This window comes from Furipterus horrens, unplaced genomic scaffold, assembly GCF_987537825.1.
Source record: "Furipterus horrens unplaced genomic scaffold, mFurHor1.1.pri manual_scaffold_4, whole genome shotgun sequence".
Taxonomy (NCBI): domain Eukaryota; kingdom Metazoa; phylum Chordata; class Mammalia; order Chiroptera; family Furipteridae; genus Furipterus; species Furipterus horrens.
Genome location: NW_028327174.1, coordinates 41,671,116 through 41,697,374, shown reverse-complemented (window position 1 = coordinate 41,697,374; position 26,259 = coordinate 41,671,116). Strand labels below are relative to the sequence as shown.

Sequence of the window (26,259 nt, the reverse complement as noted above, 5' to 3'; positions counted from 1 at the left end):
CTTTCAGGGAGGTAATGAGTCTCATGACAGAAAACCTCGATGGAACATTTTTATTTTGGAGGGGAGACACATAACATTAGATACATCTGGGACAGAGGCTGAGTGTCAAAGAAGTTTTATTCCATCTCGCAGTGTCTCTAGCTCAGTTGTTAGAGCACGGCTAGGACAGCCTAGGGCAGGTTCTCGTTTCTCATCCTGCTTTGTTTTTCTCTTTCTTTCCCTCACCCCTTGCTCTCTCTCTTTTTCTTTCTATGAGTTGATATCTATAATACTAGGAACTCCTTCGGTCAGCGACCAATAGGAACTCAATAAGTCATTTCTGTGACCTATTATTTAAAGCCAGACCTTCTTGGAGCAATTTCTATTTTAATAAAGTGTCTGGAGTTGAGGGTATTACAATTCAGATGTCTCAATTTGGAAAGGGATAACCAGCACATTTAAGATACCTTATGCTTGAAAATTCGTGGTCACCTCACTGTGTCCCACACTGAACCTCCTTTTCATTGTCCTCCTATCTCACCACTTACAGGTCGATCCATATCTACCAGTATTATATACATATGTAATATGTAATTATATATTGTCCCTGGCTGGTTTGGCTCAGTGGATTGAGCGTCGGCCTGCGAGCTAAGTGTCGCTGGTTCGATCTTCCAGTCAGGGCACATCAGAGAAGGAAAACTCTGACTCCAAAAAACCTCTGCTGCCTTGCGGCATACCTCTTTAGGGGAAGGCTAGGGGAGTAAACCCCGACAGAAAATCTGGAGCCGGAGTCCCTAAGGCAGTTTGACGTTGTAGTCAACACCGGCAACTCCTGCGGCGCACCTGAAGCCAAGCTGTATTGACTCCGTCTTTCCCTTGGACCCTTCAGCTGCGAAGAGAGGGGGGGTCTGCTGCATGGGCAACAGCAGACCCTCCATATCACCCTGCCCAGGCTCTGTAGCTTCAGCTTCACTGGAGAGGACACTCCAGCGTCATCGCAAGATGTCGATTCAACACGGGAGGAGACAGATACCGTGTCACTCCCGAGTCGGACTGCACAGCCATTCTCGGCGGTGCAGATGGACTCTTAAGAAGCTACACCATCGTCTCTCGAGACGGATGGCTGCCGCCGCCGACGAATTATATATTATAGATAGGTATCTCATATATAACTTCTCTTCTAGTCATATAATATTGGAATCTGGGTATCAGTAAACTTCTTTATTATTATAATCCTCAAACATCTATAAAAATAAAAATAGGGTAGTTTAATGAATGCCATATCAGGATTATGATATTTCCTGTACCCTGTATCTTCATGAGCCTTAGAACTGTGACTACCACAAAGTGGATACTTTATACTAGTTTGTTCCTCAAGTAGATTGCCAGTTAATCAAATTTATTTCCTTCTTTAAAAATAAGAAACAACTTTGTGTAACTGTAGTATTTGGAACCCTTTCCCTCTGCTTTATTTATTTATTTTTTGGTTCAAAAATGAATTTGTTGCAGACCTGTGGCTATAGAGAATAACAATCTTTTTTTTTTTTTTTTTTTTCAAATAGAACCATTTGGTCATCATCTGCAGTTTTCTGAAAATGTTATACTTATTGAGGAGAGAAGCTCAGGCTCTTTTCTCTACTAAAAATGTATCTTTTATTACAATTTGAGATCATGGGTACCTAACCCTACAATTTAAATGCCTCTAAGGGAATGAAAAAGAAAAAAGAAAAACATACATCAAGACCAAATTAAATGCTAATAGAATGTGGAATCATGTTTCTTATTTAGAATTTAAAAAAAGTTTTTTTCTTTTAAAAGTTTGGTATAAAAGAGCTAGAGCTGGGCAGGATGGGAGTCAGGAGGACAGAGCTGGTGGATTTCCCGTGGAAGGAGGGAGTGGTCCTTGCCCTAGAGCAATATAACTCAGTCTTTCCCTGTCTGTCTCTGTCACCCTGAGTCTGCGAGGAATCCTAAAGAGCCCTCCCAGAAAGTCTGCATTGTGGGCCCAGGCTGGGGGCATCCCGCAGACTTCCCCTCAGGGCATAAGTTTGGCAGGGCTGGGTCACAGGGGGTCAGGAGGATGAGGCTAGTACATTTCCTTAGGCTGATGCCTTATGAATGGGATTGTTGACCCAAGAAAAATCACATCTGTGGGCAGTGTGGATGAGGGACTCAGCACAGGGACCTTAGTGGCAGTTTCTTTAGCCTTTCCTCAAAGGCACTCACCTTCTAACCTGCCTGCCTTCTGCTGGATCCCAGAGTGAGTGGCCATGAAGGAAAGTTGGTGCATTGGCTTTCTAGGAGGTGTTTGGATTTCTAGACCTCCAGTCTTCTAGAAGACTTCCTTGTAGATGGAATCCCTGCTAATTTTCACACTCAGGTGTTATTTGGATTCTTCTGCCTTTGGCACTCTGGGATGGGGAGCCTTTGCAACTGAGGTATCCTTCCAGATTCTCAGCTGCAGTATGTGAGTTTGGGACAAGCCCTTTCTACATCACTGCTCTTCCATCCAGTCTTGATGTGGCTTCTTCTGTAAACACTTGGTTATAAGACTTTCATTCAGCTAGTCTTCAGTTTGTTATTCTGGTTAATTGTTCTGTAATTTAGTTGTAGTTCCGCTTTGGTCCTGGGAGGCGGTGAGTGTAAATGCCACCTGCTCTGCTGCCATCTTGGATCTCCTCCTGGACACATTTGTTAAGTAGAGAGTGTCCTATAGGTTTCAGATGTAAATGTAAATACATGTAATATCCATTTTTACCACTATTTATAGATCATACAGATGATTTTAAGATTTTAACAATTTAACAACTTTGCTCAAATGAGGCTTTTTAGAGCAAAACTACTAGCTCTAGTACTAATCAATTTGCCTTAAATAGTTTTTGAATTTATTTTCTCAGATTGAAGTTGTATATATATTATAAAAATTCTGGGGAAAAATTAGAGATATAAACAGATGCAAAACAGTGATGGAGTAAACTTTATTTTGTAATTGCAGCCAGAGAGCTTGAGAATTATAACAGAAAATTATTTTAGTTTCAGTTAAGTCAACAGGAAATGGCAAAACAGTATTATTGAATCTAAAGGAAACTGTTGTTTGTGATTCATTATTAAAGTCTATTTGTCATGGTTCTCTGTATAGTGAAAGTTGTTTCAATAATATACTATCAAAAATCATGAACAATATAGCAAATTTAGTTTTTCCTCCTTTAATCTTAATAAAGTCTAGGAATAATTTATTATTGGAAGAAACATATTTATAAGAATAAATAAGTAAAAACTATGTTTTATGCTTTTTTCAAAGTACTTATTTATGATTTAATATACAATTTTTTAAGTAGGACAGGTTATAAAGGAAACTAAAAATTTTCAATGTTTTAAGAAATCTGTTACAAAATTGACCTGAGAATTTCTTCATTTATCCACCCAAATTCTCTGATTTAGTCTGGAGACAAGGCACCTTATTTCTAGGATTGGCTATTTTATTGCTCTATCTACTTACTGTCTTATGTTTATGATCTTTTAAGAAATCCTCAATTCTTGATTATCCATTTCCTAGGATCTGTATAGATACAATGATGTGTGGGGTTCCTTTTCTTTTTTTTTCATTTCACAGTAATGTCTCAGACACTGAAAAGCAATCTGTGACTCACTTAATACATTTTCTCCTCTACATCTCAAGAATAGCACTGCATTTGTATGAAATGCAAATTCAATGTTTTATTCAAAATAACATTCTTGAACAAGATTCAGAATGTAGGGGGTAGAGGGAAAAGTGTTGTATTTATTTTTAAATTTTTATATGACCTTATTCTTAAAAGGATCCAAAGCAGTTTACATGTATAATAAGTTATAATAAGCTTATTGTATAAAGCATATAGTAAGGCATGGTGAACTAAACTATGTGAGGAAATTAAAGCAGAGGAGAAAACAATGGTAAGCTATCTGAAAAGCTGGAGGGAATAGGAGTACATCATGAAGACATATCCTGCTAGAAAAGGACCACGAATTTGGTGTTAAGCCCTCTACTCAGAGGTGAAATCTCCGTTTCCTGATAAACAGGGTCCTTTCAGAATAGAAAACACCAATAAGAAGCACAGATTCCTAGCACTGACACCAAAGAGAATTGTACCCCATTGTTCATCACTCACTTTTGTAGAATCCTGAATTTGACAAGAACAAAACAGAACCAAATATCAAAGCACTGCTTCTTAGAAAATTCCACAATGACTTCAACATGGGCAGTTCGATGTTCGGTTTGGTAAACCTGACCACTTGCAATTGGGTCTAGAGTTGCTACTCTATTAAACTGGCTTTGTCCAGATGGATGTATTACTTGGGAGTTGATTGAATAATTGCATTTATTCGAGAACATTAAGTATTGCCCCTCTCTACCAAGTTTTTGATTAGTGTTGAGTGGCAGGCATTTAATGTTAACAATAGGAGCTGAATGTAAACAATTAAGCATATGGGGGTAGGATTTGCACAGAGAACTACCATAAGACCTTACATGATCCAGGCATTTTTTTAAGGTCTTTATATTAAATTCCTACCACTAGTATGGTGAGCTCTAGTTATATAACTCTTTTCCATACTTATAAATATGAAAATGTTGTGTTTGAAGTGCTATAGATAGAACCCTTATCTCAGTGATTATTACTTAAGGTATCAGAAACATACAGAACAGTGGAGGAGAAAGATTCTAAACAGAATCTCCATAATTCGAGTTTTTAAGATCTGCAGTAAAAAGGTATCACAAGCTTTAGCTTGCATTTCTGAAGGTCAAAGAGAATTATTTATAGGAAATGTGTAGCACTAAAGTACTGTTTTATAATTTTCCTCATGTAATGTGAAAGAGTGAGTGTTAGGGGTTTGGGCTCATAAATGCAAATATATTTATCACAGTCTTCAATTGTCTTTTCCTTTAACCACTTTAATGTGTATAGATCTATATCTGAAAATTAAATATCGAAAAGGTCAAAGTGATACTGATGTAAAGAGCAATGCCTTGTATAGAATACCGGGATACATGTACAAGATCTATGAGATAGAACTGGGAGGCTAGATATCTATCTAAATAAGCTATATTTTAAATAATTTTGTTAAAGAAACACTTCTAATTGCCAAAGTTCTAATCAGATGAAATGGCAGCTAGAGTTTCTTCCACATTCCATATTTAGAAATAATTTTGCTTGTCTAGACACAACTCCTTTGTGGCTTGTCACTGGTCATCAGGTCTTAGGAAGGTTTGTGGATTTTAATGATTCATAGTTAAGCATTTAACCAATGTGGAGGTTTAGGGAAATGTCCATTTTGATAGTAAGTAGAGGTTGCAAAGCAAATGGGCCAGTCAATCTTAAATTCTATGATAAAAATAGCAGTGGGATCTTATATGTTTGTTATAGGGCTTTAGCTCCTACAATCTTAATCTCATTACATTTCACCATGCTACTGAATAATAGCATTTCGCCCTTACTTCTCAGCAGTGTGTGTTCAACTTAGTCTTGACCATTAAATTAGCACAGAGTAATGGAATACAGGTAGTCTCCAAACTGATGAGTGTATAACATGTTTTACGGTTCTGTGGGTCAGTCACTGTTAGTACGCTGATAAACATTTTATAGTGAGAACCAACACATGCTTAATTAATCCCTCTCCTCCCCACCCAAACTGAGAAGGTACCTGTAGAATGCTTGCTTTATGAGAAGATAGTGGCAGTTGCTTTAAAAAGGTGAAGAAATGTTGGTCTTAGCAATATACTTTCAAATTATTCTTATTGAAAACAAGGCTCGGTGACTATTATCCATGTTAATATTGGATAACCTTTTAAAAGTGTGCTTTTACATCGTGAAAATTTTGGTGATTTTTGTATATATTGTGTATTCATGATCATTGATATGGGTAATAGTATATGAGTGTCCTAAGCTTTAACCCTAATAAACAGTTAATCATTTGGATAGCGTAGAAGATGAAATGTTTTTGAGATATGAGATGTTAAAATTAATATACCTGTTTGAAATAATATCAGTGGAATAAATTAAATAATATTTGAATGCAAACAAAATGTAATTCTTCAAAATGTATACAGAATTTTGGGTTAAAGAACAATTAAATTATGCATTAGCGTCTTTTAATATATAATCTAAGCTGTGCTTACAATAATAGCAAGCATGTTTTTCATGATTAAACTGTACATTTCTAAAAAGCTCTAAAATAATTGACAAATAAATGAAAACTAATATTATATGTTTTTTTCCCTTAATTTTAGTCATGATTTCATTGGAGAATTTACAACAAGCTATAGGGAACTTTCTAGAGGGCAATCGCAATTCAATGTATATGAGGTAAGAGGAATTTTATTTTATTATTTTCTTATGGAATAAATATATTTATGTTTTAAAGGTTAGGTTTTGAAAAGGATAATTGTCAAAGGTTAACTTAGTACCCATATATGTAACAATCTTTAGACTTATTAAACAAATTTGTGTCTAAGATTAAATAATATTATTTCTCTTCGAGTGACATGGTCTTTTAAATCTGTTTTGAGACATTTAAAATTCTTGCCTATGTAAGTTTTTCTTATTTTTAAAAAATTTAATAGGATGCAAGCTTATTTTTTCTTTAGCTTCACCCTTTATGTTGTGTCTTCCTACTAACTTCCTCCTTAAGTCTTTTTTAATAAAAACGAGTAAAATATCATTTTAGTTGTGTCAACATGGTATTATAAAATGAACCGTGGTCTTCTTAGTGTGTTAGTGCATATTCACTGAAAGGAATGGCAAGGTATGATTCAGTCATTAAAGAAGTACATGTTATTAAAGCAAACACACCAATTATTTTTGCCTCAACAGTACCTTGCCAGTTAACTATTAGATATGTGTTGAGCATATGGTATGTTTTAGCCCTGTTAACTCTTGATCTATGCTCTCCGTACATTCTCTGCATTTTTACGTTTACATGGATATCAAATGAGTATATCTCAATAGTTAGTCAGTAATGGTAACTGTTTCCCTGCCAGACTGGCACTAAATTTGACTATTTTTTTAAAAGTTAAGAGTGACGGAATCACCTTCTTCTACCACCTTCTTACTGGCTTATGCAGTTGTATTACATGCATTCATTCATGTGCTAACTTATACATAAAATGTTTATTGCATGATTTCTGTGTTCCCACTCGGTGTCAGGCCCTAGGGATACAGAGATGAATAAAAATTAATGTTAATGGGAAATACAAACACAGAAAATACATTTAGTGCATTCTGGAAAATGCTATAAATAATAGTGTACTTAGTGTACTCTGAGATATTTGGGTGGAGAACAAACTCAACCCAAGAAAGCTACCCAGTCAAGGACAAAGACTGAGTAATAGATCAATTTTTCTATCTGGATCTTCCAAAGAAGGAATATGAAAGCTCTGAGCAGGCAATGAAAGTAATATGAAACAGGTTGTATTTACATAGATGCCTGTTTTCTCCATCTACCCTCAAAGCTAAGGAGGAGCAACACATGCACCAGCCCTCCTTGTACTTTGGAATCATGTGCTGCCACTCACCACATAATCCTCCACAGATCAACCACTTTGTATATGTGGGTGCACTCCTTGTTATATGCTCCAACAGTGTAAAACTCTGACTTGGTGATCACCTGCTGCTTAAGCAGACTTGCGATCAGCCTGAAATTAAGAATTAGGGCTTCCTCAGGTCTTCCCTGGCCATGCATAGAGATTGGCACATATATTTGACCGTCTAGATTCCCAAGTTTTTAATTTTGTTTTGTTTTATTTTTTAGATGCCTGAGCTTTTAAAAGCCTAGGCTAGTTTTAGCTGGTAGATCTTTTGTCTGATTCCTGGGATGATGGCATTACCTCTAGAATTGCAGTCATACTGAGTTGGAGCTTGTTTGGGGGCTATTACTAGGTCTGCAGTGGGGTCTTTAGTTGGTGTCCTTATTAGCAGGGGCTCAGTTGGATATGGGTTCTGTCAGGTACCTACATGGGTGAGACCAGCTCTAGTACCTTGTTCAGTGAGGTGGTACTGGTCTGAGGCTCCTCTGTAGGGTGCACAGTGGGTCTTCAGTCAACTGACCTGCTACGACTAGACGTGCAGGGAGGTGTGTGGCTCCTTCCAGGTCCCTGGGAGGGCTCTCCACTGAGTAGGCAGGACTGTCCTGCACCGTGCCTGAGAGGGCCCTACACTAAGCCCTGTGGCTATTTCAGGATCCACAGCCAAGACTCTGGAGGCACAGTTGAGATTGTCTCCCACTAGGTCCCTGGCGGGTCTGGACTGCAGGGGCTAAAGCAAAATATAGGGAGAGTTCAGATCTCCAGAGGTGCAGACGTGAGTGTGTTCTGGTGGCTCTCTGCGTCAGCAAGATTGCTCACAAACTGCCTGGTGGGTCTGGAAGTGAGTGTTGGGTCCTTAAGGATCTACGGAGTTGCAGACAGAATGGTTGACACCTGGGACCCTGGATCCGTAAGGTTATTGGGTTGGTGGCCTGCAGCTGTGAGGGGGCTGCACCCGATTAAAGGGTCCAGGAAAGGATCCCATCAGGATCTGCGAAGAGTGCAGATGGCAGTGTCTCCTGCTGGCTCCATGTGCCAGCAAACCTTCTGATTCTTTCGTAATTTTTATGTCTTTTCTCTCTGCTCCAGCCAACCAGAGCCAATTACTTTTCTCCTATTCTTAGAATAGTGTGTTTATATATTTCTTTTCATTGGAGCCCTAGATTTTTAATAAATTCTAGTTCAAATAATACTTCCTTATAAATTCTTTCATCTTTCTTTCCCTATCAAAATGTTTCCATTATATTTTGGATTGAGGTGTGCTGCAAGATCCTTTCTTAAGACATTTATTTGTTTGATTTATCCTATTAGATTGACAGCCCTTACTCATCTCTATACTCCCTATATCATCCAGTATCTTGGACAATGTAGGAGTACAATAATAATTTCTCATGGCACAAATAGTCCAGAATGTATTTTTCTGTCCACAAGCCATACCTTTACCAATTATTATGCAGCCTGGTTGTCGAGTGGAAATTATTACCAGAATAAAGCAATAATTGAATCAATAGGACCCTTATATATTCACATATTTGGGTGATTTGCTATGTTAGTGTATTTAACCAAGTGAAAAATTATGTTTTGACTGCACCTTCACAACTTATATTTTTTCTACAGAGCAATCATTATTTTTTAGAACCTTGGGTATTAAAGGTTTTTCTCACATCAAGAGCTGCAGATGAGTAAGGGTAACCAATGCATAAAGTAATTGAAAACATTAATGAACAAATATTTTTAAAGATGAGTATTCCTAGCAACTGTTGCAGAGAAGTTTTGGCTATATGACTGTGCAGGAGTCATATTAAAGCCATTGGTAAATGAAGAAATGCATAAGAAGTACAGGCAGCAGGCAGAACTGTATGTTTTTAAATAATTTTACTATCGAAACTAACACATTGTAATTGTTTTATCTTTTGAAGGTGGTGAATCCCAAAAAGAAAGTAAAAAAGAAAAAATATATCAATTCGGGAACAGTAAGTCAAATATCTTATTCATTAAGGATTTACACAAATAAATAAATATCATTTTTGATCAGAATAGAAATAACTCAAGACTGAGCCATTTCACTTAGAATTTTAATATGAAGATCTATAATAGAAAAATAAACTTTGCTCTCGGAATGTTTCTAATGAAGAACACCTTATGGGAGGTAGTGACCTGCTTTCTGCAGGTTGCTCCAGGGGTTGGAAGGATTTCTGAGGGAAGTTGAAGTTTTGTTAGGAATTCTTCATTCAGTGGAACCACATTAGAGAGAATCAAGCAGACATGAAAGGGTTTAAGTAGTAGTAAGAAATACTATACTCTTTATGTGCTACACTTGATTATTATGACCCATTTTATGGTCTGTGAAAGTACTTGTTTACAGTGCATTAAAATGTATAGCTCTGTAGGAATGCAGGAATAAGTCAGGACAGGAAGGGCAAAAATGAAAGAGTCTTAACATTGTGAAAAATCAAAATCATCCTATTTTGATAACACATATACTGAGGATTTGATCCTAAGATTAATTCTCCTCAGGAAAAGCAAAACCTACATTCTCTCAAAGTTTCCATTTAAAGATTTCTATAAAGCAAGACACTTACAATATTAAATGACTTCATTACAGGACCATAACAAAAACACACATTTCCTCTGATACAACTTATTTCATTTATTTTAATTTTTTTGTTTTAACCATTTTCCAACTCCCTTTCATCTCTTCTTTTATCTAAAATGGGAAATAACACAGTATCCTTGTAGATAATTTTTATGCTGTTCTTTAAAGGAAGTAAACTGGTCATAGAAATAAATTATTTTAAAATTTTTGACCATTTTCCTTCTAATAATTTAAAATTGAAGAATAATAAGTCCTGCAGATTTTAATAAGGAATAATATCTTTAATTACCAGATGCTAGGAAATATGATTTTCTCCCTAGTAGTTAAAAAAAAAAGTCCATTTGGGGTTACAGTTAGTACTAGAAGGTAATTCTGCCTTGTTTTTCTTTTTATTTTCCAGGTAACCTTACTTTCTTTCTTGGTAGAAACGGAAGTTTCATTCCTTGACTATATTAAAGGAGGGTAAGTCATCCTCTGAAATTGTTTCATTACTTAAGCATTACTTTCAGTGTGTGTAGCAAGTGCGACCACTAGGCAGTAAGCAACTGAACTGATGACCTTCATTACATTTGGTTGGCAGACCAATTGCACTTTTGTTTCAGACCTATAAGATAAACTTACATACCCAGGGCTATTACTTTTGGAAAAAATTGTAACTTTTTAAAAATTTTCCCGGGTAGATTTTCTGTCAATTTTTTCACTTGTTTTAGACATTTATAAGCCTTGTGGGCTTTCTGCTCTTATTAAGAAATCTCAGCATCTGAGTCAACGATTTTCAACCATTTTTATCTTATGGCACACATAAATTAATTACTAAAATTCTGATCTGACAAAAATAGGTGTAATTTTGATTCATTCTCACCAGATGGCTATTGTGATTTTTAAATTGACAATCTAAGAGCAAAGAGGTCAGTGCCCCTGACTAAATAGTCAGACATTGCATGTTTTAAAAATTATTGGCATAGTGGCTGAAAATTGCTGCTCCAATTAGATAAATGCACTACAGTGGTGGAAAATCATATTAAAACCAAACACATAATTATACAAAATTTCTGAATAATAGCAAAATAGAATATAATGAGTTGCACTCATTTCAAATTAGAATTAATTATAATAATTGATAAGTAATTATGTAATAGTTTCAATAATGGCTATTGACTCTTCAGAAAAACATGTCAGAATTCCTAGTCTCTTGCACCTAAAAATAAATTCTGAAAACTGTTAAACACCTTGATAATATTTAGTATTCTTCATAGTAATTTTTTTTCAAAAATCATACAATACTTTCCTTTTATTAGTTTTATTTTCAGGTTTGGGGAAAAATAATATATCTCAAAAATTTTAAAGATAAATATCTATATTTGTGTTTCACATTATAAACATAAAATGTGAAATGGTAAGAAGAAAAATTAGGTAAAATGAAAATAACTTATTATGAAACTAGACCCCTGTAGTCAATCATACACTCTAAAGACAGTTATAAATTTGTTCTCAAAAACATTATTTTTATAACAGTGATATTACACTGCACAATACCCTATAATATATATTTCATACATTAAATATATCATGTATATATATATTTCCATGTCAGTATTATATATCTACCTTACTTTAAGAGTTTTTAATTTTATGGATGCACACAATTTAGTTTAAAAGTTCCCTGTGCTACACATTTTAATTGCATCCATTTTATTTTCCCATTATAAACATGGCTGAAATACTTTAAAAAAACAAACCCTGGTGCATATGTTTTTTGCCCTTCATTTTATAGTTTGTTAGATATTCTAAATTGTGTTATGAAAGGGTAATGATAATCTACACTTCTAACATATGTATATGATTGTTTACCGTGTCCTTACCCTTACTGAAGAGTGACACTCCTTTTTCATTTTTGCTAATTTAATAGATAAATATTATGAATTGCCAGCTTTTATCTGTGAAACCTGTTTATTAAAAATATTGTCCTTGCCCTGGCTGCTGTGGCTCAGTGGATTGAGCATCGGCCTGCGAGCCGAGTTTCGCTGGTTCGATTCCCAGTCAGGGCACATGACTAGGTTGCACGTCAGGTCCCCAGTTGGGGGCGCGAGTGAAAGGCAACCACACAGTGATGTTTCTCTCCCTCTCTTTCTCCTTTCCCCTCTCTCTAAAAATATAAAATAGATAAACAAACAAATAAATTATTAAAAAAAATAAAAATAAAAAAATAAAAAATAAAAATATTGTCCTTTGTAAAGGCCGATTTTTATCCAGTGGTCCTCTGGAAAAACAGATTTCAAAACTCTATTTCTTTCTTTCTTTCTTTTGCTTTTCTTCTGCTTTTTCTTCCCCCATTCCCACCAAAAAGGTTCAGTATTTTTAACTGAAAACAGAAGAGAAAAAAAGCTGGCTGGCAGCTATATCCCTTCATGCTCTCAATACTATAACTAAAATTCCCCAATAATCACATTTTGGTGTTTAGTCTTTACTCCTCTTCAGCACACATCTGAAAAGACTCTTCTTGATTTAGCCATCAGGCCTTGCTTCTTTATGCCTTGTGATTACTTTGAAGAAGAACAATTAAATAAGTTAAGACTTTGGACTACAATCAAGCAAGCACCCAAAATAATATTTTGGAGGTTGTATTAGCATATTTGAAGATTTGTCATCAAGGTTAGCTTTTTTAAAGAAATTCTCCAGAATTATTTTCAAAAAAGTATGATATTTCAGAAGCTATTGGAACTAAGTGTTAAATTCAGTTTTGTTTTTATAATATATCACAGTAACTAATTGCTGTTAACTTAAAATGTCAGCATTTGCTCCTGGTATTTGTGGATTGTTTTGTTGCTGACTTGGGTTAGCATCATTGTTAATTTTTGTGGCATCAGTTCAGAGACCTACTCACTATAGCCTTTCTAGTTTTGGAGAAATTATTAAGCCATGCTTATTTATGCTGAATCTTAATTGACAAGTAGAGCTAGAGGTCTTCAAAAAAGTTAAAAAATCATTATATAAAATGTGAGTAACAACAATTAAATTGGTACTCTAGCTAGCTCTGGGCTGTTTAAAGTTAGTTGGGGTTTTCCTGTGTTGATTGTGTTCTCTGCATTAATTTTATAAACCATTACAAATACACTGGATGTGTGGAAAATGAGGATAAAGGAGGCAAACCAGGTGATGGATGTGGAATATGTAGGACTAATAGACCATGATTAAACTCTCAGAAATGCTTGAATTGCACTTTAAAATTTCATTTCTCTTCTTGTTTCATCTCACAAAAAGAATAATAGAATAGAAATTTATAAAAATGTTATTTGTTTTCTCATGAATCCAAGTAGAAATTATGCCAAGCTAAAAATGAAGATATTTAAATACTAAACAAAACTGTTTTCATAGTGCTTTAATATCTTCCCTTTCAAGGGAATGTTTTCACAGGCCCAATTTTTAGTGTTGCATATTCTAGGATTCCATTATTTTAGTCATGATTGAGGTAGGTATTTACATGAAAATATAACCTTGATTGTGAAATCATTTGTTAGCGTGTTACTTTTCATTCATTGTCGGAGTTCTTAAAACACTGTGTTTAGCTGCAGTCGACAGGTTTACGGACTCAGGTACACAGTGAACAAGTGAGGCAAATGAGAGAGATGTATTCTGTATCAGCCAGGATTCTATTTTTATGCAAATATTCTGTGAAATAAAAATCGATTCTTTGAACTTTTTTGTTTACGCAATAATATGCTTTTCCTGTAGTATAGGATACATTTTATGACTTGAATTAGTGAAGAGTTTTATTTTCTACATACTAATATCCACAAAGAAGATCTTACTGTAGAATAATAAAACCCAGTTGACACTTCTGGAGTGTTGACCTTGGGGTCATTATTATTAATCATATTCTGTACATTTATTCCAGTATTTTTAAATTTCTCTTTTTTTATTAAGAAATAACTTTAAATATTAAATCTCTGATATTACTGACAACTAAAGATGTTTATTTAGTAATTAATTTACAGCATTGGATATTATATTACCATTAACAAGACCAATGTCAGATTTGTTTAAAAACAGTATGTTTTGAACTCTGTGGTACTCCTTTAAGGTAACATTCATCATTCTTATAATTATTATTTGTGAAGTGGGTTTATTGACCTCTACAGATTTGTAAAATACATATTTCCATATTCCTACCAACTCACACTCTAAGTTCTGAGGGCAGAATCATAAATTTCAGTTTGGTTTTGTCTGCCCTCCAGTCCTCTATGTGTCTAAGTCTTCATGATACCCTTTACTCCACCACATGATCATGAATGAATACCTATAAAGTTTTCCACATCTCTTTGACTGGCAGGTGAAGGGAGAAAACAGATCACAAATTTTGGTGTGCCCTGAGTCCCTAAAAGCTCCCAGGATTTAACATCAACACAATCCATAATCTGTGCTTTTATTGGAAAATTGAGTGTTTTAGAAACTTGCAGATCTATAGACTGTCATTTTCTTCCTCTGAAGAAAGCCCAGACTCTCATCCAACTGGTTCCAACAACTTATTTCTAGTGGTTACTAGTTTCCTTGGGTATCATTTTAATTGCTAATTTATATGATATGTCCTCTCAAAGAGAATGACAATTTTTAAGTATTTTTATAAAGCTAAACACAGAGTAGCCACTGAAAACATAAGTTAATAGAAAGCCATTTTAAGCTGGACTAGTAACTTTTTACCCCAAATTTCTTAACATAATGAAGCATTATAAATTAATAGGACTTTAAAACAAAAAGTGTGATGTTTCAGTGAACTGGATTACAACCCCCCATGTGTGTCTCTCTCAGACTTTGTCATCTTGTGACCTTTCCCTTCACATGCTTCATACCACAATTACCAAACAAAACAGATGGGCCAAGCTTTCTGGAATTTAAATAATCTCACCTTCACTCCATATCTGGTTTTGTAGTGACGTGGAGGAAGGCAAGATCGAAATTAGAAGCATCAAGTGCTTGTTTTCCTACCTACCTATTCTAAGGGAGCATCAGAGAAGGTAGTAGGGGAGATTATAAGTGGAAAGTTCTGGGAAAGAATCAAAATAAGAGGTAAATGTTTAGCAAAAGTCAAGTTGATTGTAATAATGTTGGTTGCTGAAAAGTGAGACAATCCATAGTAGGGGCCAGGAAGTTGGGTTCTGGCATTAACTACCTCGTTCAAACCCTAGATCATAGCCTGTTCCCATTTCTATGAAATTGGAATAAAAATAAGAATGCTTATCTCATAGAGGCTATGTGAATTACATGTAGTTAACCTGCAATAAATGCTACCTATCATTTTTCTGAATAATTTGAATTGTTTCAAGTTCCAATAATGCCTTCATTTGATCATCATATTATTGTTGATGGTAATTTTTCTATTTGTCAGAGACATGGAGAGACAAATGATGTATTCAAATTTACAAAGTCAGTAAAGGTTACTTTTTTGTAGTTCAATTCTCTTTGCAGGAATGCTAGGACATTCCTTTCATTCTAGTCAATCTCAACACAAACTCTTGACCCTGAATCTAAAATTTGTCTAAAATTATTGACAAAAGGCTTATATTCCCCTTAAAAGTAGTAAAAAGTCTGAGGAGAAAAAACAAAAAAAAGAACTACCTACCTATTGGAAGCTAATTTTAAAGGCTAAAGTGGGCTTCTTGATACTGCTTATTTTAAACACGAGTTGAATATCAGTAAGTCTTGTTATCAAGAGGCTCCATAAGGATATTTTTTTCCTTAAAAATACTTGAAGCCAGTGCCTTAGTTTTATAAAATTGGTGGCATTATATTGGATATGTTGCCTCAGGGAACACATCTTGCTAGAACATGCAACACTATAAGCATTTTCTCCCCCTGATCCAATTTCTTATTTGAAAACGGAATGTACATGTCTAGGATTTTTTTATAGCACTTCCCTGTTGTGGCACCCAAGTGTGTCACCGCCATCAGATCAGCAGAGAGCTGAACCCTGCAGCACTGAATGGGGATAAATGTGATAAAAATAAAGCCATTCTGCCTTCTCTAAGTACGTTAACATAGAACTACGCATCTAAACTAAGATTTAGAAAAGAAACTTCCACAAATATTAAGATTCAGAAACATTGCTTTGGTTAATTCCTGACTCTGATTTTTTTTAATATATGAAATGCATGCTTGAAAAGTCTGGAGATGTCCAGTTATCTCCTTTAAGATCGCCAGCTTATGCTATTTTTCAAATGATTTTTTCAGTGCCATCCATTTCAAAGTCAAAGGAAACTCATGTATGTGTCATCCTCACAACTAGTGTTGGCTTAGACAAAATATCGACAATCTATTTTTGTATCCGGCAGTTTTGTTACAGAACACTTGGGCTTCTCCAATTGAAACCTAGCACCCATGGGCTGTTTAGTTAGGGGCATAATTGCCTGCCGCTAGAATTATAACTCTCAATACCAGAGTTTAGTGAAAAGAAAAAGAATTGTTTATTTAATAGTTATATAGATTTAGATTATTTGCGGATTTCTGCCATTAGATCTTATGTTCCTTAGAACACCCACAAACACATATTTCGGCCTCCCCCTACCAAACCAGGCTAGTTTTAGAAAAGTTAGAGATACCGTTTCCCTACTTCCTAGACACAGTTTAGATTTACTGGTAGCTGCCAATCATTCAATTCTGATTGGGGAAGGTCTTGTCTGCGTTAAGGGGCTCGCCAGTTTTTAATCCAGAACCGCGTGGATTCTCAGCCTCCTTGTAAACTGCATGGAGTTCTCCCTTCTCAAAGCTGCACGGTCAGTCCCCTCCTCAAAACCGCATGGTAAGCCCCCCTTTTCAAAACTGTATGAAGAACTCTTTCTCCAAACCTTATGGAGAACCTTTCTTTTCAAAGCAGCATGGTGTGTCTGTTACTCAAAACCACATGGTCAGTCCCGTTAAAATGTCTGCTTCTTATTTTTAAATCCCTGACTGCGTCCTGTGCCGCAGTTGGCACGGTCCCCAGTTCTGACCATTCACAGAACCTCACGCAGGCTCTGTGTGCTTTCTCCATACCATCTCCCGGTCCAAGACCCCTCCCATTTTCCCGGGGCATTGGATGCATTAAATCCATTTGCATAACAAAGACACTAGCCCCTAGCCTCAGGCATGTGAAAGCATCATGAAAGCTGCTTCCTTCTCCCCATTCCCCAGCCGCAAGCTCTGGGGGTTTTTGGACACCCCCCTTTCTGTAACAGTTTCTTAGTTATGTTTTATGATCTCCGTGTGCACTTTTAACTGCACTATCTCTGAAATAGCATGTTTTGGTGGGTAATTGAAAGGTTGGGGACTGGATGCCAGGGCAGGGGGTGGGGAGAAATGAAGATAAACAAACAAGAATGGCTCCCTAAGGGTAGGTCCTGATAGGGTCGGAGAATTTATTACTGACATTGCTGGGGTATGGTGATATTAGTATGTAGATTGAGTATTAGAAGATTACACTATTGGTTTGTTATCTACTGACACCCCCCACTGCCTGTATTGGTTGGGGTTCATTTCCCCATCATTGACACACTACTGACCAACACTGTTAAGTAAAAGAGACCAGAGAAAGAGTCTGACAACCCCATCACTATATCAGAGTTTATTAAGGGAATTTACGTAGATGGTGCTTGTTGGGTGCTGGAAAGAGGAATGGATATCCTCCTGCCTCCCCCACCTCCCGCCCCCAACTGTGTGCTTATATGTCCTCAGCAGTGAGCCAACATGCTGGGAAAAGAATAGTTGGGTGAGCAAAGGGAGCAGATGCTGGGAAGCACCTATTAAAAAAAGAGAGAACATTTGAGAGCATCTTGCTTCTGGAGGCCAAACTAATGGGCATTTGTAATTAGCCCAGAGGAGCTCTTATGTCCATTCCACAACCTAAGGGTCAGTCAATGCTCTGGGTTCATTCAGGAGTCAAAACGTTGTATTATCTTTAAGAAGATGGTGTCACCTCTGTTTCTCACAAACATTATGTGAAGAATTAATGAAAAAGCAATATTCATTAATGTGAAGAGAGAACTGTCTCTTCTGACCCAACAGAGTAAAGGATTAATAGGAACCAGGAAAGAATGACATGGAAAGCTCAAGAGATTTGGCCTCCAGCATGTAGAATATGTGTTCTGTGCAGATACTTCAGGGTTTTATTTCTAATAATTAGAGAACTTTTTCAAAGCAGCTGTTACCTATTTATCATATGAGATAATTGGGGCTCAGACATGGCAATTTTGCAAAGGAGTCGCAACAAGCTAGCTATTTGGGATTCTGGGTTTCAGACTCCAATCTATGATTCAAAAGTTCGTAGTCTTTTTACTAGACTTCACTGCCTCCTTATTTTCAAAGTGATTCAGTTAGGTAGTGCTTATATTTTTGATTTGGTGTTGATATTTTGATTATTTTGATTATGTCATGAGATATTTTCGAAACAAGTGGTCTGAAAAAAATAGGTGGACAGCTTCCTGAGGGCTTGAACTGTAAGACCTTAGGAAGCTGTACTTTGGAACACTCTTACTGTGTTTTAAAAATACAAAAACAGAAATCAATCTATAACATCTGGAGAAAGTATGAAGGTTTTTCAATTTGTGACAACTAGAATGAGTAAGGAGCAAGATTATTAGCATAAATAGTTGAAGAATCACATCATTTGTCTCCAGTTTCTTTTTATTCTTCCTTTTGACTTTTCACTGATGCCTCAGAAACCCAGCATGTATGGAGGGGTAGAAAGGAAAATAAGGCAGGGGTCAAAGCTTACAATTACTTAATGCAAAGGGATTTTGTTTGAAGAAGAACCTAAATAACAACTTCTAAAAGGTTGGATTATTCGCTCTGCAGTTTGAAGTGGGGCATGTTTGGACCTCAGCAGCTGGTGTAAAGGAAAGGAAATCTGACATGGGAGGCTCATGTTCTGAGAAATAGCCTGAAGCTCTCTGGTGGATCCAAAAATTTAATAAGCACGGAACACTCCAGTTTTCAAAGAAGTATGCTAAAGTCAAGTCCTGCAAAACTAGCATCAATAATGGTGATAACAATCATAACAACTTCTTATGGACTATCTACTAAAGGACAGATGCTTTTCTTGTCCCCACAATAACAATCCAAGGACGGTTTTATTATGCTTAACTTATTACAGATGAGGTGCAAAGAGGTTAAGTAGCTTTCCCTAGATCACATTGCAGGTGGGTGAAAGTATTTATATTTGAATTTGCATCTCAAAGCCTGCCTTCATTCTAGCACATCTCAGTTGTCAAGGACATTGAATCCTGTAAATAGTTTATGAACTGGGAAGCAGGAATTGTGAAAAGATGCAGCAAAACTTGTTGTCAGATAGGCAGTTGAACTACTTTTAAGAAAGAAGGAAAAGGTAAGACAAAAAAGAATTCAGGGTTTAGCCCTTGGTGAGCTAAGGTTATGGAGCTGGATGATAAGGTTAAACTGGATGCTAGTGCCAGAGGCAAGTGAACGGGTCCAGGGCAGGTTCTTAGAACTGAAGTATGAACTAGATTGCATATCCAGTAAATCAAGGCAAAACTGTGGTTTTGGTGCCAGCATGCCACTAATGGGGGGAAGACTGTATTAAGAGCGGGTGGACATCCGAACTGCATTGATCGAGTCTAGATTCCAACAGTTTGTGGATCTAAATCTGCATTTGTCAAGATTAATTTAAAGAAGGATGGGGGAAAGTTCAGCTTTCATATTGGTAACTTAAGTTGGAGCAACCAAACAGAATTTGAAATTGGAAGTAATGCATTCCTTCTGTACACGCCCATCACGGTTGTTAGTTCTCAAGAATTAATTTGTAATGACAGTTGTAGATAAGTTATTTAACATGATATTACTCTGTGTGTGTTATGTGTGTGGGAGTGCATACATATGTGCAGTTTTCTTTATTATGCATATATATATATATATATATATATATATATATATACTTGTTTTCTATGGATCTTTAGTAGTTAAATCTTCTGTCTTGACATCTGATTTATCTGTCATTCACAGCTTTTGGAAAGGTGGCAGAGTGAAATAAGGACAGTTTCCAAGTATATATTTTAGCACTACTAGGACATATGAATTGGGAAATCTCATAAGATGTTGCTATTAACTCATGAAATGTGGCAGGCATGCCTTTTTTTAATACTCTAGAATATAACATAACATATATATAGAAGTAGTAAAACATAAAATGACAAAATGACAGCTAAAGTAACATTTCCTAAGCAGGATATTTCGAGGACTTATGTGTGATAGTTTTATGAATATTCTGTCAGTTAACTCCTGTAAATTTGATTTTTTTACATTGACGCATGACTGATTTTTTCTCTCTCTAACATTAGCTTTCAAGCAATATTCAAGAATAAAAAAAGGGTAACAAGGTTAATGACGAAGATGTTTTGTCTGGCTTACTTTTATGACACAAATAATTTATCAAGGTCTTCAAGAAATCTGCCTTATAGCCTAAAGTTATTGTGTTGCTAGCAACTTAAAAAAAAAAAAAACTTTTACTAATTTTTTTCAAAATGCACTTGGTATAATAAGTGTACATTATAATATGAATGGCAGATTCTTAGAAATTCTGGGAATGAACAAGCTGTTACCCAGTAAATACACAGTTGAGTTTTAAATTATACTATTGACTATAAACTCCTGTGCTGTTTTTGTTTCTATTTTTTATAGTAGGAACCTGGAGTTGTAAATTCTGTGAGTTTAAGAATTGTTTCAGTTTGCTCCGGTTTCCTCTTAATCACCTAAACACAATGCTTGACAATTGGAGGATGTTCAATAAATAATTGTTCAATCACAGTTTTTTAAATGAAAAAATCCAAATGGTGTAATAATAGGTTATGGGACCATTATAGCCATGAAATGTTTTATGTAATGAGCCATCATATTTTCCTTCTGATTTGAATACTGCTGTTCAAAACAGTAAAACAGTAAGATTCTTTCTGAAATGCAGAATGAGGCAAAGAACTAATCAAATCTTGGAAATCAGTCAACCACCAGGTGTGCATTCCAGTACGTAAAAAGCGTTCTGCAGACACCATTGTAAAAGAATTGTATCAAGACAAGGTATCTCTCCCTACAACCTAAGGGAGATTGATTCAAAGACTCAGCTCCTAAATTGACCTTTAAAATATGCTGAAATGTGTTCTCGAAGCTCAGAGTTATTTTTCACTCCTAAGAAAGGTGTTATTTGAATAAAATAACAAAAAGAACCATTTATACCAATAATTTTGTGATTGATGTATTTGATAACACATTTAGTAGCACAGATTTGCCCAAGCATGAGAATGTATCCTTGCATTATTATCATTAATAATATTTGTGCAGTATCATTTTTAGGTTTACAAAATAATATTCACTATCTTTTATTGTGTTCTTATCATAGCCAGGCAGTTTGCAGATATCTAATTGTAGAAATAGAGTAGTATAGAGTTTGTGAATATGGTCTTTGCAGTTAGATATAAATTCAAATTTCAGTACTGGCATTTATTACTCATGTGGAAAGTTATTAAATTTTGTGAACATATATATTCTTGTCTATAAAAGAATAGTATTACATTGTTTTAAAAATTATGAGGTTAATTGATACAAGCTATGTAAAATACATTATATAATGTATTATAATGTGTATTATATATACATATAAGTAGATCAATGTAATGTTTTATATAGTTTTTTTCTGCCGGTCCTTGCTTAAATATTGTGTGCCAGGCACCTTCCCTCAGAGTTTTAAAATTTGGCTAATGTCAGTAACTAGGTTGTTGGAATTCAAACCCAGTTTTTTCAGCTCAAAAGCTATCCCATTCTAATACACTATACTCCCCTGTATTCTAGTCAGTTCTCTCCCCATTGGAAGAATGACAAAGCAGTACTGATGGTGACAGTTCTTTCAGATCCTCAAAGGGCTTTATGATCTCAAAGTATTCTCCTGAATATACCCCTACATTCTTTTTTCTAAAAATTTTTAACTCATTTTGGTTCATACTGGTTAGTGTATATTCAAATTAACCTATATTCTTAGCCTATAAACCTAATTGCTATTCTAAGAAAAGATTACCATATAGCTATAAAGAGAATCTGTGTTAGTTTTTTATTAAATGTAAAGCATAAAAAATTCATTCTTTAGAAAAAATGATTGAGTTTGTTTCAAAACCTGAATAGGATTTAGGGCTTTTCAAGCTCAATTTTTAAGGACAGAAGGAAATATTACTATAGTTAATACTAAGAGAACTACATGGGACCCTGTGCTGTAATAGCTATCATCTTCATCATCATCATCATCATCATCATCATCACCATCACCACCATCATCACCATCATTCATTTAAACTACTACCATTTAAACAACGGTTCCAAACTTCAAGTGGTAAATCAATTGTGCAACGTGTCCAAAGAATTTGTTACTAAAAATAATTGAAGTATTCCTGTTTTCAAATGATTTGCTTTTAAAATAAAAAAAAAACTTTTAAAATTAGATTTGATTAGTTTATCACAGTAATCATATCATTGTTACATATCTGTGTTTATGTGCCTTACTGGGTGAGAAAGAGGCTGAGTTATATATAGAAAGAGAAGTATATCCAAAAGAGTGAAGCTTTTATGTTAATGCCACTGCTTTGGTTTCTAGCAGGAAAAAAAAAAAAAAGGAAAAATATAACCCAGAAAAATCATTTGGGGTTAACTACCATGTCCTACAAGTGTATGTAACCAATTTTACCTCTATAAATATTTATCTGTATCTAGAAATACACACACACAAGAATGCAGTAATCAGCGAGAGATGGATCAGTATCTGAAATATTTCTTTTTTGAAGGAAGCAGGAGAAAATCATGTGTTTTAGGATTGTTGGAAAAAGCAGCTCAAGATATGATATTACTAGAGATGATTTTAGCTATGTCACACTTTTAAGGGCATAATAGTTTCACATGGACTATAGGATAGTTTTGAATGCATCGGAGACTGGGAAATCATTACTAGCAGCTTGACTTCTTTGTTACGAGCACCTTATTTGGTTATTGTGCTCCCACATAGGAGCTATTTTTATTGCCTATACCTTACCTTATGTTTTGTTTTACAGTGTATGACTGTAAAAGTATTTTGCCAAGTTCTTGTCTTCGAAAACTGCCTATCTGATGCTATCCAGTGTATAATGTAACATAGTTGCCAATATTAATATTTAAGAAAATTAGTTACGTTAAAAATATAACACAAATGGAAATCAAGAATTTTTGAAATTATTATTAATGATTCTTATTTACTTATGTTCTAGAACACAAATCAATTTCACAGTGGCTATTGATTTTACAGCATCAAATGGTGAGTATTATGACTATCCCTTAATAAAAATTATCAGCAATTAAGTGAAAAATAAATATTTATTTTCATGGGGTTTATATATTATTTCTACGTTTTCATACTTTTGAAGTGTTTTGTATAAAATACAGATATCAGATAATTTTTCTTTTTCTTTTTTTAATTGATTTTAGAGAGAGAGGAAGGCGGGGAGAGAGAGCAAGAGACATTGATTTGTTGTTCTACTTATTTATGGCTTCATTTGTTGCTTTTTGCATATACCCTGACTAGAGATTGAACCTGCAACCTTGGTACATGTGGCGACATTCTAATTAACTGAGATATCTGACCAGCAACTCAGATAATTTTTTTCTTTTTAACATTATGAATTAATTCAGATATACAAGTGGCTACAAGAAGTACAGCAAAAGTACACAACAGTTCCAATCTAAAAATCAGGAAACAAATGAAAATACTGGAATCTTCATTCTCTCCTGGTGAGAATGTATAATCGTACAGCTGCTGTAGAAAACTCATTGACAGTTTCTTAAGATATAGTTACCATATGACCCAATAATTTCACTTCTGGATATATACACAAGAGAGATAAAAACATACCTCCATACAAAAACTTGTGCACAAATATCTTTAGCATCATAGTAGCCAAAATGTGGAAATGGCCTACATGTCTGTCAGCTCATAAATGGATAGAAAAATGTGCTACACTGATATGAATACTGTTCAGCAATAAACAGGAATGAAATATGAAGTGATGAAACATGATACAACATAGATGAACATTGAAGTCACCATACAGTGAAAGAAGCTAGTTGCAAAAGACCATATAATATGTAATTCTACTTATATGAAATGTCTAGAATTCACAAACTAATAGAGACAGAAAGTGGTTTTATTATTCTTTAGGACTGGACTGGATAGAATGACTAGAAAATAGTAGTGAATAGGTACAGGATTTCTTCTTGAGGTGATGAAAATTCTCCAAAATTGATTGGAGTGATGGTTATACATGTTTGTGAATATACTTAAAATCATTGAATTGCATAGTTTTTATGGATGAATTGTAAGTTATATGAGTGATATCTCAATAAAGCTTTTTAAAAAAGAGTCTATCCAAGTGGGATGTATTTTAAACAAAGGCATGGTGTACCTCTAAAGCAAAATCAGATATAAGTTTGATAATAAATCAGGGTTAAGTAAGAGTTAAGCTAAGAGTAAGGACTGTGGAATATGAATGCTTAGATTTATATTCTAGTTTCACCAAGTATTGTGTGATTTAATCTGAAAATTATATAATCTGAAAAGTGGGTATAATAAAAGTACCCATAAGTGGTTTCTTGAAAAATGAATGAGATATAAATTAAGGTATTCAATACATTTTAGGTTTCATGCTATTATCATTACTATTGTCATTAATTGTGTTCCAGTATCATCAACCCACTACAAGTTCATTCTTCATAAGCATTGTTGCAGATTCAGAGGTGGTACAAACATGGTCCCAGATTCAATAAATTGATACTCAGTTTGTTAAATTGCCATGTTTTGTGGTGCAGAGCACAAGAACCATAGAGTAGGAGAGGACAGTGAGGACTTGAAGAAGCAAGGAAGGTTGTGTGGTGCATGTGAGACATAAGCTGGAGGAGAAGAAAGTGAATTTCTGCACAGGTTGATAACCCAAAGGTAGTGATAGGAAGAGAGATATCATGAGTGGTCCAGTGAAGAGATTGGTCTGGATAAAGTTGCTGGAAAGAGTTAGGCCACATCTTTGAATGGGTCGGATCAGGTCCTGTTGCACATGACAGACTAAGATGTTTAGACATGCTGAGGTATTGGTGGTACTTTTATTTTAAGGTATCGTTTTCTTAGTGAAACTGAATTAGTTGCCATACTGCAATCTTTGGGTAACAACTCTTCTTACATTTAAGAGTTGTGGTTAAGTAAACAGTCAAGGAACAGTATTGCTTATCTGTGGCTCCAGTGGGCTTTTGATTAAGTGACAAGATTCCTCCTTTAAAAGAAGGTGTCATAGAAAAATTTTACCAGACAAATTAAACCAGCTAGGAAGACTTTATTCATAACTATTGCAATACAGTTCAAAGCTATTGCAGTACAAGAGAGATACTGAGTCAACGCCTCCAAAACAAAAGAGTGGAGGAAATTTAAGGGCCTTGATGAACTGGTAGAAAGATACTGGGGACATTAGAGGGGAATTTGGTCTGTGTGATTCCACCATCTATAACTGCTAATTAATACTTACTGAAGTTAGGTTCTTACCTTCCCACAGAGACGACAGGTGGTAGGCATGGTATCTTCATATGATGACTTCAAAGAGCTGGCTCCCAGGTCTTTGAGAAAGACAGTCCTACATTGTAGAGGATTTAGAGCCCAAAGGGTGGAGAATCTTACAATTGTGAGTTATCTAAAGTAAATGCTTTAAAAAAAAAGGGAGCCCAGGACCTAAAGTCAGGAAAAACCTGTCTAAAGTTTAGTCAAGTTGAGGGGAACATTGAGGCCATTTTGGTCAGAAGGCTTGTTTAGACATTTTGTCACGTGGAACCAGCCCTTGGATGTTTGTAATCCTTTGGAAATATAAATGCATTTGTACAATAAATTATTTTTAGACCAAAAGTGTTCTTGGTATATAATTATATTAACTGTAAACCAAGGGAGGATCTCTCCTATATTTTGTTTCTATCTGCATTTCAAGTGCTTATTATTATTATTCCTTATCAGAAAAGAACTATGCTCTGAGACTTCCCTTTCTCAGGCAACATTTTAAAGTAGAATTGAGCTCTATGTGCTATTACGAGTTCCATTTAACTTTCC

General features: G+C 35.2%; 1 protein-coding gene across 1 annotated transcript in view; it reads left to right on the top strand.

The window, feature by feature from the left end:
• Positions 1 to 26,259, top strand: part of CPNE8 (copine 8) — a 170,925-nt gene that overhangs the window by 112,764 nt on the left and 31,902 nt on the right. The window contains exons 11-14 of the mRNA XM_090273007.1: positions 6,245 to 6,320; positions 9,457 to 9,510; positions 10,534 to 10,595; positions 23,393 to 23,439. Coding sequence (XP_090129133.1) covers positions 6,245 to 6,320; positions 9,457 to 9,510; positions 10,534 to 10,595; positions 23,393 to 23,439 — 239 coding nt within the window. The remainder of the gene's footprint in view (positions 1 to 6,244; positions 6,321 to 9,456; positions 9,511 to 10,533; positions 10,596 to 23,392; positions 23,440 to 26,259) is intronic.